Source organism: Copadichromis virginalis, linkage group LG3 (assembly GCF_057382275.1).
Source record: "Copadichromis virginalis isolate Kocher_CV1m ecotype Utaka linkage group LG3, C_Virginalis_male_GT1.1, whole genome shotgun sequence".
Lineage (NCBI taxonomy): Eukaryota > Metazoa > Chordata > Actinopteri > Cichliformes > Cichlidae > Copadichromis > Copadichromis virginalis.
In genome coordinates, this window is record NC_140620.1 from 54,715,583 (window position 1) to 54,732,454 (window position 16,872).

The 16,872-nt window shown below is 43.7% G+C and overlaps 1 protein-coding gene and 1 long non-coding RNA gene across 7 annotated transcripts in view; one reads left to right on the forward strand and one right to left on the reverse strand.

The window, feature by feature from the left end:
- The window catches only part of nrxn2b (neurexin 2b), a 712,610-nt gene extending 698,856 nt beyond the window's left edge, over positions 1–13,754 (forward strand). For 5 of the 6 annotated variants that reach the window (XM_085451729.1, XM_085451733.1, XM_085451731.1 and 2 more), the window contains 2 exons: positions 1,555–1,633; positions 10,674–13,754. In XM_085451729.1, the coding sequence (XP_085307855.1) occupies positions 1,555–1,633; positions 10,674–11,563 (969 nt within the window). In that variant the 3' untranslated portion in view covers positions 11,564–13,754. The remainder of the gene's footprint in view (positions 1–1,554; positions 1,634–10,673) is intronic. The other variant, XM_085451735.1, reaches the window with a different exon arrangement.
- On the reverse strand, positions 2,499–3,174 carry LOC146715315 (uncharacterized). The gene is made up of 3 exons (XR_014918948.1): positions 3,002–3,174; positions 2,723–2,928; positions 2,499–2,643 (listed from the first exon to the last, which is right to left on the reverse strand). It is a non-coding gene; the product is annotated as an uncharacterized LOC146715315 (long non-coding RNA).
- Positions 13,755–16,872: the final 3,118 nt, after the last annotated feature.

Genomic DNA, 16,872 nt, shown 5'->3' on the forward strand with positions numbered 1-16,872 from the left:
CCTTTTGATGTGCATGCGGGGGTCTGATTTATTCTGCTTTTTTACCCCTTGATACTGTGGGTTTCCATGAAACAGTTGGAAGTCATCACTTGTCTCGATCTGACCCAAATTTGGTGTCAGGATGTTATAAAACTAAGATCACAAGCCTCGCCCTTGCTGCTGTCTTAAGCTGAGAGCACTCCCAGGTGTTTGCCGTCTCTCTCTGATTTGTCTGGATGGATAGAAGATGGTTCAAAGTCCTTGTGGATGCTGCTTGGAGATAGTCAGCGGGGCTGTTTTGGATGTTCCAGGGGGGTCAGGTAAATTGGGGTTTAAAAGTGTGTCACAGATGTTGCACGAAATTACAGCCATCATAACTCCAGGAGGCTGAAAAAAACCTTTTGAAATTCAATCAGTAAGACATTGTGTTATAAAAACTCCTTTTTTCTTTTCTTTTAGCTTTTATGGCCACAAACACAGCCCGACGTGTGCATTTATTGATGTCCTGGTTGTTTAATTTAAAGGAGTGCACATTTTAAAGGATTCATTATGTGCTGTTTATATCGAAGCAGCTGCATGGATGGAATACGAATGTAAGTGCATGCGTGATGGAGATGTTGCTGGGAAACTGAAACGGGATCATTAGGACCATTTGACAGAGCTAGGTGATGTGAACACACACTCAAACGGACACAGCGTAATTAATAAATGATTATGCCCGTGCCATGGATTAATAACAGAGCGAAAACTCTGCGAGGCAGTGAATCAGTTATGCTGATAAAAGCCCTCCATTTTCTATCAGATGACCCCCATCTTGAATAACAACCAGAGGCTGAGAGGAGGCGAGGGCAGGATGTTTGGGTGTCTAGACACGCAGCTGTGTGAGTCATGCAGCAGTGAGGACAAACCTGGGCTACTAAATTGGAACCACCTTGTCAGATTTAATCTGCTTTCATTTCAAGACCCCCGCTGTTGTACCCGCTGTACTTGTAAACCCGGCACAACAGGCTCCATGTCTACTGCTTTCTTTATCGCCTACTTCAAATGTCTACAAGCTCAAGGTCAAAAATAATCCTATAGAGACCATAATGGAGATAATCTACTGCATGTGCTGAAAAGTAAAAACAATTGTGCAATAGAGCCTTCAATGTCTGACACTTTTGCCCACTCAGTGGAGCTGACGCGCTGTTTCGACAAGCTGCACCTCTTTGATCGGCGGCGTTGGGTCAGAAAGAGATTGTTTCACTTTGGTTTCCCTCGAGCTCTCCATCTTTTGTTACATAAGTACACACGGGTGCTGCTCATAAAGCACTGCCACCTCCATATTTTCAGCTCTTGTGCCACAACTGCTCAACAATAAATCTTCATGTTGTAACTGAGTTACAGATAAGAGTTTTCCCCGGAAGTTTGCTTCTCGTACTGCAGCTGCACACGCTTCTGTGAGACTAGGCATCGGTGGAGCCGAAGACCTTCACTGTGACTTCCAGAGACTCTTAATCCGCTTAGATATTCGGTGTATCCTCTACACAAATAAAATTTGTCCTGACTGTATCTCCTCCCTCTCTGTTCTTCCAGAATTCAGACGACCTCCTGGTAGCATCGGCTGAATGTCCTAGCGATGACGAAGATTTGGAGGAGTGCGAGCCTGGAAATGGTGAGTCAGCTCAGGGAGTTCTGCCTTTGTTGTGTTTTATCTGGAAACAAAGTCAGCCTGAAACACAAAAGCAGAGTTACCTAGACTACCTCAATGTCCCTTTCTCCTCTTCTAAATGATACCTTGTGACTGCGCAGCCCCCCTGTATGCAGCTCTGATTGGCCAGATGTGTACTCTCCGAGTTTTTTTTCTTGTTGCTTTTTAAAGCAGCAGGCAGTCAGCAGCATTGTGGTCTGTCAATTGCTCAGCCATGTGGTAATACCTGGCATTTTCCCAGCTGTTGCACCAATCCCCTGCCCCGATTTTAACAAGGCAGGACAGTTCCAACGTGGAAACACAGCTTGTTCTGCATGGCGCACAGCTGTAGCTTGGCAGACCTGGTGGCTGAGGCACTGTTAGTGTGAACAGAGGGTCAAGCAATGTTCTGACACCATGTCAGGAGGTGGAAGTTAAAGGCCATGTGTTTTACTCCTTGCCGCTGTGGTTTCTAGCACTAATAAGCTGGCCATATTTAAAAACTGCCAAGAACCATGCCTGTTCAGTGAAAAAGTGAGATTCAAATTACTCGTGCAGCTACAAGTCAAGGCTTCTAAAACTCCAAGAGTCAGAAGATATGCATGTCCACATTAAATTATGCAGTATTTCATCCTTAAAGATCTTGAGTGACAAGAGTTGTGTGTTTAATGGGTTCACAGATTTGACTCTGGTGTGGGTGAAACCTTTAATCAAAGCAGAGCCACTATGACGCCACTGTCAAATAATAGAAAACATTTGTCACGGCGACGGATGGCCGGTACTGAATAGGACTCAGGTGCAGAAACCCAGAGCGGAGACAGTAGATGATTTAACAGTTTATTATGGTTAAGTGCAAGGGGGAAAAAAAGGGAAACGTGGCAAAGACAGAAAATGACGAGACGTGGAGCCTTGGTGTGGCGTGCCCAGGGGAACGTGGCTAGGGCGAGGGAACGAGGCCTGAGAAGTGGAACGGAGCTGAGTGGGGAACAGTCACACTGAGGGGAGAGGATATAGGAGTTAGGCAGGTAGTGAAGGCAGCTCAGAAGTGGCCAGTATAAGAGCAGCAATTCTTACTTGCAGTTAGGGACCTGGAGTGTTTGAGAGGGGGATGATGAAGATCCAGGGGAGGCTGAGTGGCGTGGAAAGGCTGACCTGAGATCCGGGGCTCCAGATGGAGTGTGATGGCAGGAGGGCAGGCAGGTGAGGCACAGAGGGATTTCCAAAATGATCACTAGGTATCCCGAGTCCGGAGGTGGAGTGAGCCAGGGTGGGTACAGCAACTGTAGCACAAAAGAGTCTTTGTTAGTAAGATAAATCACAGCGAGAATTTGAAACACAAGACCTGTTACCAACATGGGTTGATGACGAACTGGCAGTGAGTGAACATCGATGTGTGGTTTAAATCCCTCTGGCTTGATAGCCTGCAATAGGCTCCAGGTGTGCAGGAGCTGGAGTTGGCCCTGCCCAGGGGCGGATCCCAGGTCAGTTCAGGAGCCTAATGGAAACTCCAGCCACCCACCGTAGACCATGACAACATTAAATTCCTGGAGCATAAAACAAGACTTGCTAGCGACTACTAGCTATAAGCTAAGTGTGGTTTTATTCAAACCTGCCTTAATGTTCTGAGATAGGGCAAACCGTTGTGTAGCTTCAGCAGAACATGCTTTATATCAGCGGTCCCCAACCTTTTTTGCGCCACAGATCAGTTTATGCCCGACAATATTTTCACTGACCGGCCTTCAAGGTGTCGCGGATAAATACAACAAAATAAAACTAGTACCGGTACCGAAAAAAAGAAGATTTATTCATAACACACGTGAAAAGACCCAGGAAAACCGAGTAAACGATAAAAACGATAACAAAATAACGCTGGAAACCGATAAAAACCCTGAAAACCATACATTTCACACCCGAGCCTCAACTCTCGCGGCCCGGTACCAAACGACTCACGGACCGGTACCGGTCCGAGGCCTTGGGGTTGAGGACCGCTGCTTTATATGATGGAAAAAGGGAAAAAATGAAGAGAAATGCCATAGTGTACATTGCTTAATAATGTATCTGATGACCCGTCATAAAAATGAGAAAAAACAAATATTTTAGAAATCTGTCAAAAACACGTTTAAAACTAAAAAATTACTTTGTTATTTATTAGTCAAATAACAAACTATATTCATGTTTTTATGTCTGAATTTGAGCCGGCACACTGGGCTTTCCCAGAAATGAATCAAGGACAATATTCAACCACTAAAACTGTTCAAGAAAAACAAAGATGTGCTTTTTTGTTTGTTTCTATTTTTTCCAAAACACTAAGTTCAAATGTTAAAATATAATAATTATATTTTAGTATTAAAATATCATTTTGATTAAAGAGCCTTGTGCATACTGCTGGATAACTTTAATTTTATTTATACATTTCCAAATCACAACAACTTTTTTAAGGCAAAGACCCTGAAATAATACAGAGAAAACCCCAACAGACAATCCCCCTATGATCAAGTGCTTTGGTGATAGTGGGAAGGAAAAACACCTTTTTAACAGGACGAAACCTCCAGCAGAACCAGGCTGGGGTGATATTAGGTCTTTAAGAAAATTATTATTTTCTTGTTATAGTAATAGATCTTGTGTCATTACAGACACATAAGAAATGGTTTTGGTAATTACCAGTACTGTTAGGACAGCTGTAGCATAAACCTGGTACTGACTGGTGGTCTAATAAATTTGTTAAGCAGTGTATGTGCTCCCCGAAAAGCACTTGAGTTACCTTGAATAACTGTAAAAGTTTGTTGTAGGATTGTGGATTAGTGGTTTGACTGGTGGACTGTAAATGGCAGCAGATTACAACATTTATCAGTATGTTTGTGTTGGGAGAACCTGATCTGAACCAGTGCTGAGAAACTTGAGTGCAGCATTTTCCTGCAGTTTTCTCTGTAGGTGGTTGGGACTGAAATAGAGACTCAATACCCCTCTTATCAAAAGAAGAAATGAGAGTTTTTTTTGGTTGGATGCTATGTCCAGGCTTAATCTCCCATGAGGAAATGCAACTCACTATCTCTCCCTTTCTCTCGCACGCCCCCACAAACACACATACGGTGTCTGACATGCTCACCTTTCCACACAGGCACTTGTCTCTCTCACTCTGTGGGTGTAAAGTTTTCTCTCTGCCTCCGACTCTCCCGAGCAACAATGAACGCGCTTGTGCGTACACGCGCGCGCGTGCTCTGTATCACACCTTCCAGATGCCACGAGAGTTCCAGCGAAGCGAGCCGGCGGGGTCGGATAAGCCTCTGTGAAAACTGTGGACGAGGAGAGCAGAATCAACATTGTCTCCAAAGCATGTTCCCCCTCCATCACTGCTGCACAAACACAGGCCTTTAGTCATTGTGTGATAGGACCAATTCCCAGTGTTTTCAATTACATGTGAGTGTTCGGCTCGCTGTTATTGAACTGCCTTCAGGAAAGAAGGAGAGAAACATTTTAAAGGCAGCTGTGGATTTTCTGTTAAGCAAAGCTAGATGCAGTGGTTATGAATTGATGAGGATCGATACAACTCCTTCATATATACAACCAGCTGAGCTCCATCTGCTTACCTGCAGCTGGTAACACCACAACACACAATTCAAGAGATGCAGCTTGTTTTTTCCTTTTCCCTTTTTTCCAAAACTGCATTTGGTGGAGGAGTGTTTTGGCTGCGTCACGCTAAATGAGAGTCCTCAACGTGAAACGCTCAGACAGTGATTGAGGGGTAGCTGCTGTTGCACATTTGCTGACAAGCTCAGAGTGGATGCAAAATAGACAAAAGCACAGGGTGCAAAGAAGAAGACCTGAGGAGGAGACGAGCGGGAAGGACTGGCTTTCATTGAGATGTGCATCACGTTCCTTTGCGCTCAAAGCAGAACAGAGGAATGGGGAGAGGAGAGAAGCGGAGGTACAGAGGGAGCCTGCGAGAGAGAAGGAAGAGGAAGTGAAGGAGAGAGTGAAATTCCCATGAACGATTCCTGGCGTTCCCACCAGGCTAATTAAACTTTGACTGTTAGAGAGCCTTAATTACATCACCCAATTAGAGCTATGGTTTCGATACTTCAGTGTTTGTAATGAGTCTCTGTCAGAAGGGTGACAAGCTAGGAAATGTGGACCTCGATTACAAAGCTCAATATACCGAGCAGAAAATGAACAGACAGGAAAAAGTCTCCAAAGATGCATATGGACACTCATTTGCTACACATATAATAACTATATTTCACACTAACAAACATATTGAGATTCTATCCGTCCAACATTAAAGCTGTGTCTTTTTGTCTCCATATATCATGTTCTGTCTGTTCTCTAGCCCGACATGACCTCACTTTGCTTTTCTCCAAGCTACTTATCAGTCCCAGGATGTTGTAGGCTCTATATCGGTTTTACTCTGACAAGATCAGAGCTTTGAGGAGCTCCTCAATAATTCATCAGACAGCATGCTATAGAGACAACCTATGAATTGCTCTTCTTAGGCCGAGGAGTGAAAATAAGAGATTGGGTGATAGATGAGGGATGACCTGGAGCCTCTCGGTCCCCCTCCGCATTCAATGTGACTCAGAGCCAAGTCGATGGGTTTGGGTGTTAGTTATTTGTCAGGGTGATGCTTTATTGATCGCTCTTAGCTAGTAACAGGCCCAAGTTTATCAATATAGGTTCCACGGGTTGGATCCTGAGCAGTATGGATGCTTGAACCTGCATGACAGGATGCTTTCTAAGCGGTACATCATCCTTTCAGGGTTCAGGCAAGTGTTACTGTCCAAGCCTCTACCCCTACTGTGTCTGATTGGTCAGATTTGGAACGAGCCTTCTGATTTGATCGTTTTCTGTGGAAAAAAATAATGCAATTGAGTAAAGGTCGCATCAGCTCCATGATGAATGCTTGAGTTTGCATGAGTTATAATGAAACGTCTCCCAGCTACCATAGGGCGAGACGGGGGGTACAGCCTGGACATGTTGCCAGTCTGTTGCAGGGCTTTAGGTGATTGTCTTTAATTAGCAGAGTTATTTTACAGTACCAAAAATATGGATCACAGTCTTAGTCGGGATACCCAGTCACTGCAGAGGTGCTCAGTCAGCCTAATCACACAAGCGAAGAATGCATTACTCAACATTATTCACATGCCTGTAACCATTTTATTTCATTACTGGTCAATGGTGCATTTTTGTCATTTACAAAAAAATTATACATATTCTGCAAACTACACAAAAGTGGTTTTTGAAATTCTAATTAGAACCAAATGTTTTAGGGAGGATGGCCTTTTTCCTTGTGTTGCATTCTGAGTAGGAAATCTGGCCGCTTTAGCTTCAGATTGTAAACAAATGCCCCGGAGCACCATGGAGAAACATGATGGTTTGCAGATTGTCTGAACCTCTGACATGGAGATTGGAGACTGGAGACTTTATTGCTGCACAATATGTGACTCTGAGTGAGATACAATATGAGCAGGGCATCATATCTTTTTTGTCAAAACAAGTCACTTCACCTGAGAACAGCAGCAGCAGTTTACAGAGCCCCGCATATAAAGAAGCAGGTTTGTTCCCTGCACCGATTATAGGGCCACCTATTGTAGCGGGATTCAGAAGCAAGAAAGGGATAATATATTATGCTCGGACACGCAGTTAGATTTTCCATCTGCAGCCTAATCGAAGCTGAATTACAGAATGCTGAAACTCCAAACAACCTTTTTGCTCTAAATATTTCAAATAGATGTGAGCGGGGTGATGTGATCAGCAGAATAACGATATTTGTCAGGAGACCGACGTGGATGCATCAGTATCCATCTGCCCTGTGCTTATTTTGAGTAAATAGGAGGGGTGGGGGTGACTCACACTGGCAACGCAGTGGAGAGGCATGTGGGTAAAGATAAAGGAATTTCATCATTGTGGACTAAACGTCTGCCTCAGCTGTTCAAATCAACAGAGTCAAACTCAATCAATCAGGCTGAATATCTGAGTCTCTCCCGCTTTAACGCTGAAATGACAGAGTGGGAATGTTAAAGAAACAGACCCCCACACGTGGGAATCATGCCTAATTTTTTTTTTTTTTTGGCATCAGAACTGGTCTCAGTAAATCCCAGTTTGGGTCTAATGGCTTTGATGTAAAATAATACGCATTCACCTAAATATTTTATGCTCACTTTCCTGGGTTTCCTCTGGTTTACATCAGTCTGTGGTTCTTGGCAGCTTTCAGCAGGAGAACACATGCAGGGAGATTTGTGATATGTATCCCCCACCCACCCCACCTTCCAACCTGGCTGTTAACAGCACCAGAGCTGCATACAGGGACCACACAGTGCAGTGTCGGAAAGCCAATTGAAGTTGCTGATTGGTTTTAAATATTGGTGCAGTAGGCTTAGGTCGCACAACAGGAAATGAAAAGATGTTTCACTTGATAACTGCCTGGAGGTCTGACATGTGGCTCACTCTGTGTATGAGGGCTGAGGTTCATTACTCTGCTAGGAGCTGCTGCCTGCCAGTCATATGGGATAATGCCATGAGGCCTTCAGGCTTTGGCTCCTAAAAACTAAGAGGACAGCAGAGCGATGTGGGTCACTTGCTTGAACAATCCTTTCTATGTACACTTGTGCATGATGACTCTGAGCCTCCCGTAAATATTTAATAACCATTGTAAGCGTCACTCCGAGGGGCTCCTATAAGCAGACTTTAAGCAGGGAAGCACAGTGGTCCTGATTCCTGAGGATTACATTAAATGTTTATTGTAACAGGGGCATCTATTTGCCGTGTCAGCCGCACGTACAGTAAGTAGGACGCACTGTGAGCAGAGGTAGCTTCTCAGTAATGGGCAGGCTGCACACCGAGCAGCAGGTATGAAGCTCGAAATTGCACTCGCAGCATCTGCGCCACGCAGACAGACGGCAGAGTAAAGATAGCAGCGCTAACGTCTTCTCGTCATCACCCTCACTCGCACATGCGTCCTGTATCTCTAGGAAACGATCTTCTCTGCGTTCCCAAATCGTTGGCCCCACCCCCCTCGCTGGAGCGACTTTGACGAGTTATCTTACGAAACACAAAGATTTTCTTTCTTTCTTTTGAACGCACTGGGGGAAATCCTACTCAAAGTGAATCTGCTTTGTTCCTCAAATGTGCCGCCGCACTCTGCTGTCCTCTCGCCTTCAAGGTGAAACTCATCCCTCAAACGCAGACAGAAAATGTATGGGAGAGAAATAACTTGAGCATTGCCATGGAAACTAGCCTTTCCAGTAGTGGTGGTGAAATAATAACTTAGAACGGTTGAAGAATTACTAAGTTTCTTTCTCCTTTACAGCTCTCACATTTTGCTTTATTTCAAGGAGTTTCTCTCAAGTGTGTTGTTATATGCTGATATGTCGCAGTGGCTTTGTTAACCCAATGCATTACCTTTTTTTTAACAAAGCCTTTGCCATTCTTTAAGTGAAAATGTGGGGGTTTTGTAACTGACCAATGGGTTTGGGGGTGTTTGAGTGCTGCTGAGCTGAATAAAGGCCACAGAGGAATTCTTACAATCCCAGAACCTCCTATTAACCATCCCCTCCCTTCCCATTCATTCCTGAAACGCCTTATCCAGCCACTCTCTCCCACTGAGTCTCCCTGGTTTACCTCATCAATCGAACACAGAGCCAGAGTCATGATTTTATGCTGGTGATGTTGGCATTTCTTTGCTTATGTTTTGCTGTTACCTTCCCTTTTGTCCCCCTCCAAGATGTGTTGTAATCTAATTCACTCTGCAATACTTCTCAACTGTTTCCTTTACTGACCCTTTTGCAACACTGGACAGAAAATTGAGTGTGTAAATTTACTGCTATTAATATTCTATTTCCTGTTGACACACTCCTGATATGTCTAACCATTTCAGTCTATGATACAAGGATTCCTCTTAAATGCACCTTTTTTCCCCCAATAATCTGAACTGAAGCAAAGTCGAAGCTTATTTCGCACTGGGCTAAAATTGCATAACTGAGGCTTGAACTGAAATTCTGGCTCATTAAGACTTTTTTTTAATGTTATTTGTGTTGATGGCTGTTTGAAAAGAACATCATTCCCCCATGTTTAACGTGTGGTGTTTGGGAGGGAAGTGGGCATGAGGGAGTCATGATAAAAAACTGAGCAGTATTATTTAATACTCTGTTACTCAGTGCGCTGTAGTGTAGTGCACTGAGAGTTTGGGTTAAGAATTAGAGGCATCAGTTTTCTGCAGCCGCTCCTGAGGGTTTGCATACAGATTAAGCTAATTAGAAATGAGCCATAGAAGCCACCATGCCCAAAAGGGGAAAATAGGATTGAGACAATTCTTCATGTGAATTTGGGGGGGGGGGGGGAGAACAAGTGAATAATGCAACAATACATTATTATTCTTTTTTTTTTTGTTACATTCTGATTATTTTTCACCCAATAAAGAGACAAAAGAGGAGAGGAGGTAAACAATGGTGGGGGTGGGGAGGGGAGTTGTTTATCACTATCCGAGAACAATCTTACACAGCTTTCTTTTTGTAATTTTTTTTTTCATGCAAAAATCATGCGGCCAATTTGTTGATGTAAGTGACCTGAACCTCGTGGTTTGCTATCTTATTTAACCAATCACAGCAGAAACATCTGAGCGTAGTCAGCGTAGGTAGGACTAGAAAGGTTAGCAGTGAAGGATAGGCTGTGTAGTACAATAGATGTTACGTTGTTCAGTGTAATTTGTAGTCTGCTTTTACCTTGTGTTAGTGATATGACATGTAGGAATATGCAGCACAGCGAAATAGGTCAGAACAGTCAGGAGCAGGTGCAGGCTAGAGTATATTCTTACATCTTGTTTTATAATGCAGCTCAAAGTTAGTCAGCATATTAACTTTTTAAATAGAACAGACTAAACTTGTAGAACTAACCTCATGTTAAGCTGTAGTGCTGTTCTAATACTGGTGTTTCTGTAACATTTGAACTGTCTTTCTTCTGTTGATCTGGAAGTCGTCTCTCCCTCAGGTGGTCTCTAACACTCTTTTCCTTCGTTGTCTCTTTCTTGTCCTAGGAGGTGAATTAGTGTTGCCCATTATTACAGTGGACTCCCTAGACCCCCCATCTATCGCCACCCACTACCCAGTAATACCCCCGCCCCCCACCACTTACCGCCCTTTCCTCACCCTGCTTGAAACCACCAAAGAATCCCTCCCCTTGCCCAACGGCCGGCCCCCTTGCCCCTTGGACCAGGAGGACTGCGAGGAGACCATCGAGGTGTCGGCGTACGGCTCGGGGGAGATGACCGAGTCAGATGACGAGGACTATTACAAAAATTCCGGCCTGGTCACCGACAGGACTGTCCTCCCCCCTCCCCCGGCCGTCGAGGGTGGCGTCCAAAACCCCCGAGACCGCCATTTCTCCCGCTTCCCCAACTCCCGCCCCCCTCTCTCCTCCACCCCCACAGCCAACCCCGATCAGCTGAACCCGCGCATCAAGTCAGCCGGCGGCGGCAGCAGCAGTAGTAGCAACAACATCCCTGCCGGGAAAATGAACACCCGGGACCAAGTGCTGCTGCCGCCGGCCCAGCCCTCTTTGGATCCAGGCCACCGTAGAGTCCCAGGTATAACCTATCCCCCAAATTTCCCTCATGTTCCCACTCCAGACCCCACGTCTCCAGAGAGAGGGCTCCCGGGTGCCGTAGAAGTGCAGCAGTCGAGCAGCACCACCGGGATGGTGGTGGGCATCGTGGCAGCCGCTGCCCTCTGCATCCTCATCTTGCTGTACGCCATGTACAAGTACCGCAACCGCGATGAGGGCTCCTATCAGGTGGACCAGAGCCGTAACTACATTAGCAACTCAGCCACACAGAGCAATGGGGCCCTGGTGAAGGAGAAACAGCCCAGCACTGCCAAGACGGTCACCAAGAACAAGAAGAACAAAGACAAAGAGTACTACGTCTGAGGGAGTGCCGCCGTGACACACAGGGGCAGACAGCAGAGCACTTAGAAAAGGAAAGAGACGGCGGGGAGAAGGAGGGAGAGAAGGCAGTATGTGGGAAAACTGCAAACACATCACAGTGGCTAATTCATTTCAAACTTCAAGTATTGTCAGGTGCTCATATGTGTTACCAGTTCATCTCGAATCAGAGGGAGGCAGCGAAATGAGATGGCACAGTGACATCACAGCTCTCCTCACACATTTCCACATTGCTTTGATTGATTAGACTAAACTTCAGTTGCATTCAATGCTAACCACAGTGTGGATTTAAGGAAAGGCTATTACATCTCTACACATACCGTGCCAACAACCACGTAGCAAATGCTGATAAAGCAGTGATTCATGGGTTAGCCTGAGTACTGTAGGAAAGCATCGCCATCAGTATTTGTGTCAAGGCCTGTACTTGATTCTGAGGAGAACCTGCGTCACCTTAGACAGTATCAAACAGATTTTTTTTCCAACCAGGCTCGAATTAGCAGATCAATATACTGCCAGCTTAGAGAAACACTGTGTCAAATCCAGCTCCTCCACCTCTGTAAGTGTTCGACACCTCCGATCTCTCGCCTCTCATCGGATCTCTCTCTCTCCTTCTCGTTCACCCACGAACTCTGTTTCTCTCCTTGTCTACGGTGCCCAGCAGCCGATGCGATGTAAACTCTGCCGTGTTTCAAGCATGTAGTATTCATTTACGAAAAAGAGATAAACTGTTTTTCCTTTCTGTGGAGTTTAAAAAAACAAAAAAAATATGACGCCGATGACTGATGATCGTAACAACATTAAAAGTAGCAACTACGTGAGATGCCACCGCTCCAACCTAACGGATGCTAAATTGTACGTTTAGCCGCCAAAAACTCATCGAGGCCAAAAAAAACACCCCTTTGGTCGTCCTTTGTTCCAGCAGATCTGTGTCATGTGTATCTGGGGCTCTGAGGTGCCCCCTAGTGGGCCAGCAGAGAAACTGTCACGTCCTTACAAGTTACTAATCACCGAAAAACAGAAAAAACCTCCAGCAAACAAGATGAACTCTGTTCTATATAATTATAAATATATGTATAGACGTTGCAGAAACATATGGACCTATGTGAACGAATCAAAAAGTGCGTTTGCTGAGACGTGCACAGCAAAAGATGGGATTCTTGAACAGCTTCACCGTCCAACCCCCCGTTCCTCAGACCCCTGCCCCCCACTTCATGAACAGTGCGGCTGATGGAATGCCTTGCTGCAAGACTCAGTCACTTTGGTTTGCTCTTTTCTTTTCTTTTTTTAAATTTCTTTTCATTTCTGGAGGAATGAGAGACATTTTAGGGAGATTCTGAATTCATTCGTGTTGGAGTTCCACTGTGGAGAGAGATACCTTGCAGCAGCTGAAAAAGAGCAACTGTGTCGTTCGCCCCTCTCTAGCCTGACTGGACTGACGGCAGCCCGCGGGCAAAGCGAACTTAATGGGAAGAGCACACAAATAAAAGGAGAACAGCAGTTCCCTGAAAGATGTACAACAGAACTCTAGTATTCCAATTTTCTCAAGTCTATTAAGAAAAGAAAACTGTACCATGAAAAGAAAAATTCTGAAAAAAGTTTGTGAAATGTCTAAATATTTGACTTTCATCCCATTACTAAGAGAAATGTGTTTTCCCTACTATCATTCCTGTTTGGAGAAAAAAAATAACTGATTCTGGGAAACTGAAATTTCTATGTATTTTCTTTTGGTACCTGAGCAAATATGATTTGGGTTATGAACATCAAACCATGCATTCTCCTTTTCCAGAGGAGAAAATGTCCTCTTTTATCCTCCATCTGTCATCCTTAGCCTCTTTCTTTGTTCTTCATGCATTCCTTTTTCTCTGTAGAGATCGTATGTCCCCGTATCCTGTGAGGAAAGCAGGTTTTATCCATCCTCTGATTTTTATTTACTTTAATTTGTTTTATATCTATTTCTGTCTATATGGCGAGAGACAAGACGGTAGTCATTTCACTTGACGGGCTCCGTCGTTACTCTCTTCTGCCACGTTTGTCTGGTTTCTCTCTTTCTCCATTCTGAGCATACTCTCCCAGTATCTTCCTGTTCTTTCTAAATGTTATTGTAAAGTGTTCCAGTGAGATGACTCTAAATATGTGTACATTAACAGAGGGAATACACTTGGTTATATACTTCTTACTTACTGCGTTGTGTGGTCTGTTCATTGTCTCCTTATTTTCAAATTTGATTCAATCCCCAGGAGGTACTCAGAGGACTGCAAATTGCTTTGAAACAGTTGGATATTACGACATCCGATGGACCAAGTTGCTGGTGAAAGCAGCTCTAATTAGAACCGGACCATTTCTGACTCTGACACCCCGATTAAGATAAATGCTCTGCAAAATAAGTCTGTAGCTGGACCCGTTTTAAAGGGATAGTCTCATTTCTCAGTATAAAGAAAAGTTATTGCATCAAATAATTTGAAAGATGCTATAATCACAAAAAATTCTCCACATCACGGCTTTAAATGCTGACATATTTCATAACAGCACAGTGGCCCTAAAAGCATTAATGTGTTAATACATTTTCCAAATTAAGAAAGTAAGACGATTTCACACTTAGTTTAAATGTATCTTAATATTGTCAGAAATCGATAGAAACACAGGGAGCAATTACTCACCCAATGCCGTTTTCATTTCAGAGGAAAACTTCAGCTCCTTATCTTCACGTTGATGTGAGCGCACTTTTCTGATTTTGAGTCTATTTGGATGTCTCTTTGGATGTATTTTTTCTCCTTTCCACAATTGTCAGACTTGATTCAAGTACGTCGAGACCGCGTTTGTTTTATGTCAGTTACATTTTCATTGTAGAGCTGAGGTTTTCAAAATATGAGCCTCGGCACCCCAGGAGGGCACAAGGGGAGAGACGCGAAGCAGAGACACTGCCTGAGATCAAAGAGACGGGTGCGTATGCGGGTGGTCTGAAACAGTCGGGAAAGTTTAGACCAGAAATTTCTGTCAGAAACAGCACTCTCTCTCTCAAACTCTCCCAAACGCGACACGTGTATTTTTAGGTGTTCGGTGCCACTTCCAAAGGACAATAGAAAGAAAACACAGTCAAATATGTTCAAATTCATCCATAATGACATCCATTACATCCATATAGGGAATGGTATTTGCTTTTATTGGTGCCCATTTTCCAAGTGTAAATACAAATAAGCTCAAATATACAAAGCTCAACTCACAGTGTGCCTGCTAACATTTTACTTCCTGTATTACTAACCCCAACAGGCCTGGATGAGCTGCAGCCCAGCACCTCTGGAGCTGGTACAGTAGGGGTTCATTGTTCTGCTGAAAAATCGCTTTAGCAGCAATGAGGCGCTGCTGTCATTATGAAACAAAGGAAAACATCCTGCAGTCTTTTGTTTATTCACTAAGCTTTAACGGTCCTTCAATGGCAGAGCATTTTTTTTAAATATATACATTAATTTTGTGGCCTGCCAAGATGATCATACCTCTGTAGTATTGTTTGCTGTGATCCTGCAGGAAAATATAAAAAACATCTTTTTTATTCTACTGCCTGAACAAATTTCAGCCATCTGTGATACATTTCTTGTGCAGCTCTTTAAGCTGTTTAAACTCACACGTGTCCCACTGAAATTACTTTCAGGTCAGTTATTGATTATTATTCTGTGAGACCTCTCTTAACGAGTCTTCATCATGAGTCGTCTTCGCTCCTCTAAAAAATCCTTCCCACAAAGTGATAAAAAAAATCATCACAAGCAGAGCAGTATGCTAACGTCGTAATCTTTGAGAGCAATCACCAGACTCGAGCACAATCCTTAGCTCTTAAATCCAGCATGAAGTTACCGGGCTTTACTTCAGTTTAAAAAAGATGTAAATCAACTACGATGGTTTTCTATATTGGACAATCAGTTCTCAGTTGTTACACATAACTCAAACTAAATGGAAATGTCATCATTTTCAGACAGTCAGAAACTGCGGTACCCCTGAGAGGTCAGATGCACTTTACTCTGGATCTCTGTGCTGTTGAGATCAGAATTTGAGATTCGCATACATATTTGATAAGACACATCATACTAATAGTCCACTGGAGCATTAGGATGAATGAAAAACAAGACACAGACAGGGTGAGCTGATTGGTGAGCTGCACCGGCTAATTTTACCTTCTAAAAAAAAATGAGGAAAAACAACAGCAACATAATAAAAGAAGCAGTGCCTTACTTCCAACCCAAGCTACATTTTTGGGTGCAGCAGCATAGTGTCATCGCATGGTCCAGGGCGCTGTATCACAGAGAAAGATGAGTTGTTTAGCCAGCTATTGTCATGTCAAAAGATCTTTACACGCTGAGCACACTTCAAAAATGCAACACGATGTACGCGCAACATACATATACCACACCCACGTGACAAATGTGGGGTTTTTTGGAAAATTCATCCTCACTGTGAAAACAATGAAGTCCACATCAAGCCATGATGAGCTCATCCTGTTTCTACACAAGAAAAGGAAGAAATGGAGACTGTGGGTTCATTCGCTATTCTAATTCTCAAGAGTAGAGAGCAGTTCATTGTTTGATAAAGGAATTGATAGCAGAGGTGTGGACTCGAGTCACATGACTTGGACTCGAGTCAGACTCGAGTCATTAATTTTATGACTTTAGACTTGACTTGAAAAAATGTTCTAAGACTTGTGACTTGACTTGGACTTTTACACCAATGACTTGGGACTTGAATTGGACTTGAACCGGTTTACTTGAAAAGACTTGATATTTTACCCCAAATATAAAATTTAACATGCATATTATATAGAGATTGAAAATGTGACGTCATTCACGGGTAGAACCGCAAAGGATTCTGGGAACTCGTGGCAAGCGGTACTAGCGCACGCAGGCTTTCAATTGAAATCAGTTATACAGCGATAAAAAGAAACACAAAAATGTCAAGAAGCTGTTGTATTATTAACTGCAATAGCCGGTCGCATGACAGCCACGAGAAGCTGACGGGTAAAGAGATCGGTTGTTATCGGATTACGTCGTTGAAGAGAAATTGTTCGAGCCATGTTTCCGAAGTAACAAAGACGCGACGGATGGCCTGGATCGCAGCCATTCAAAGATCAAATATAACGTCCCAGAACACTCCAGCTCACAGGTTAGTCTGCTCCAAGCATTTACACGAAGGTCAGTGTTTTTTAGTAGTTAATACGTCATTTTTCTTAACATAATTGGTGATATAGGTTACAAGCAAGTCTGGCGCTGAACAGAAATTGTCGCGCTATGCTCCTTTATTTATTGTGCATA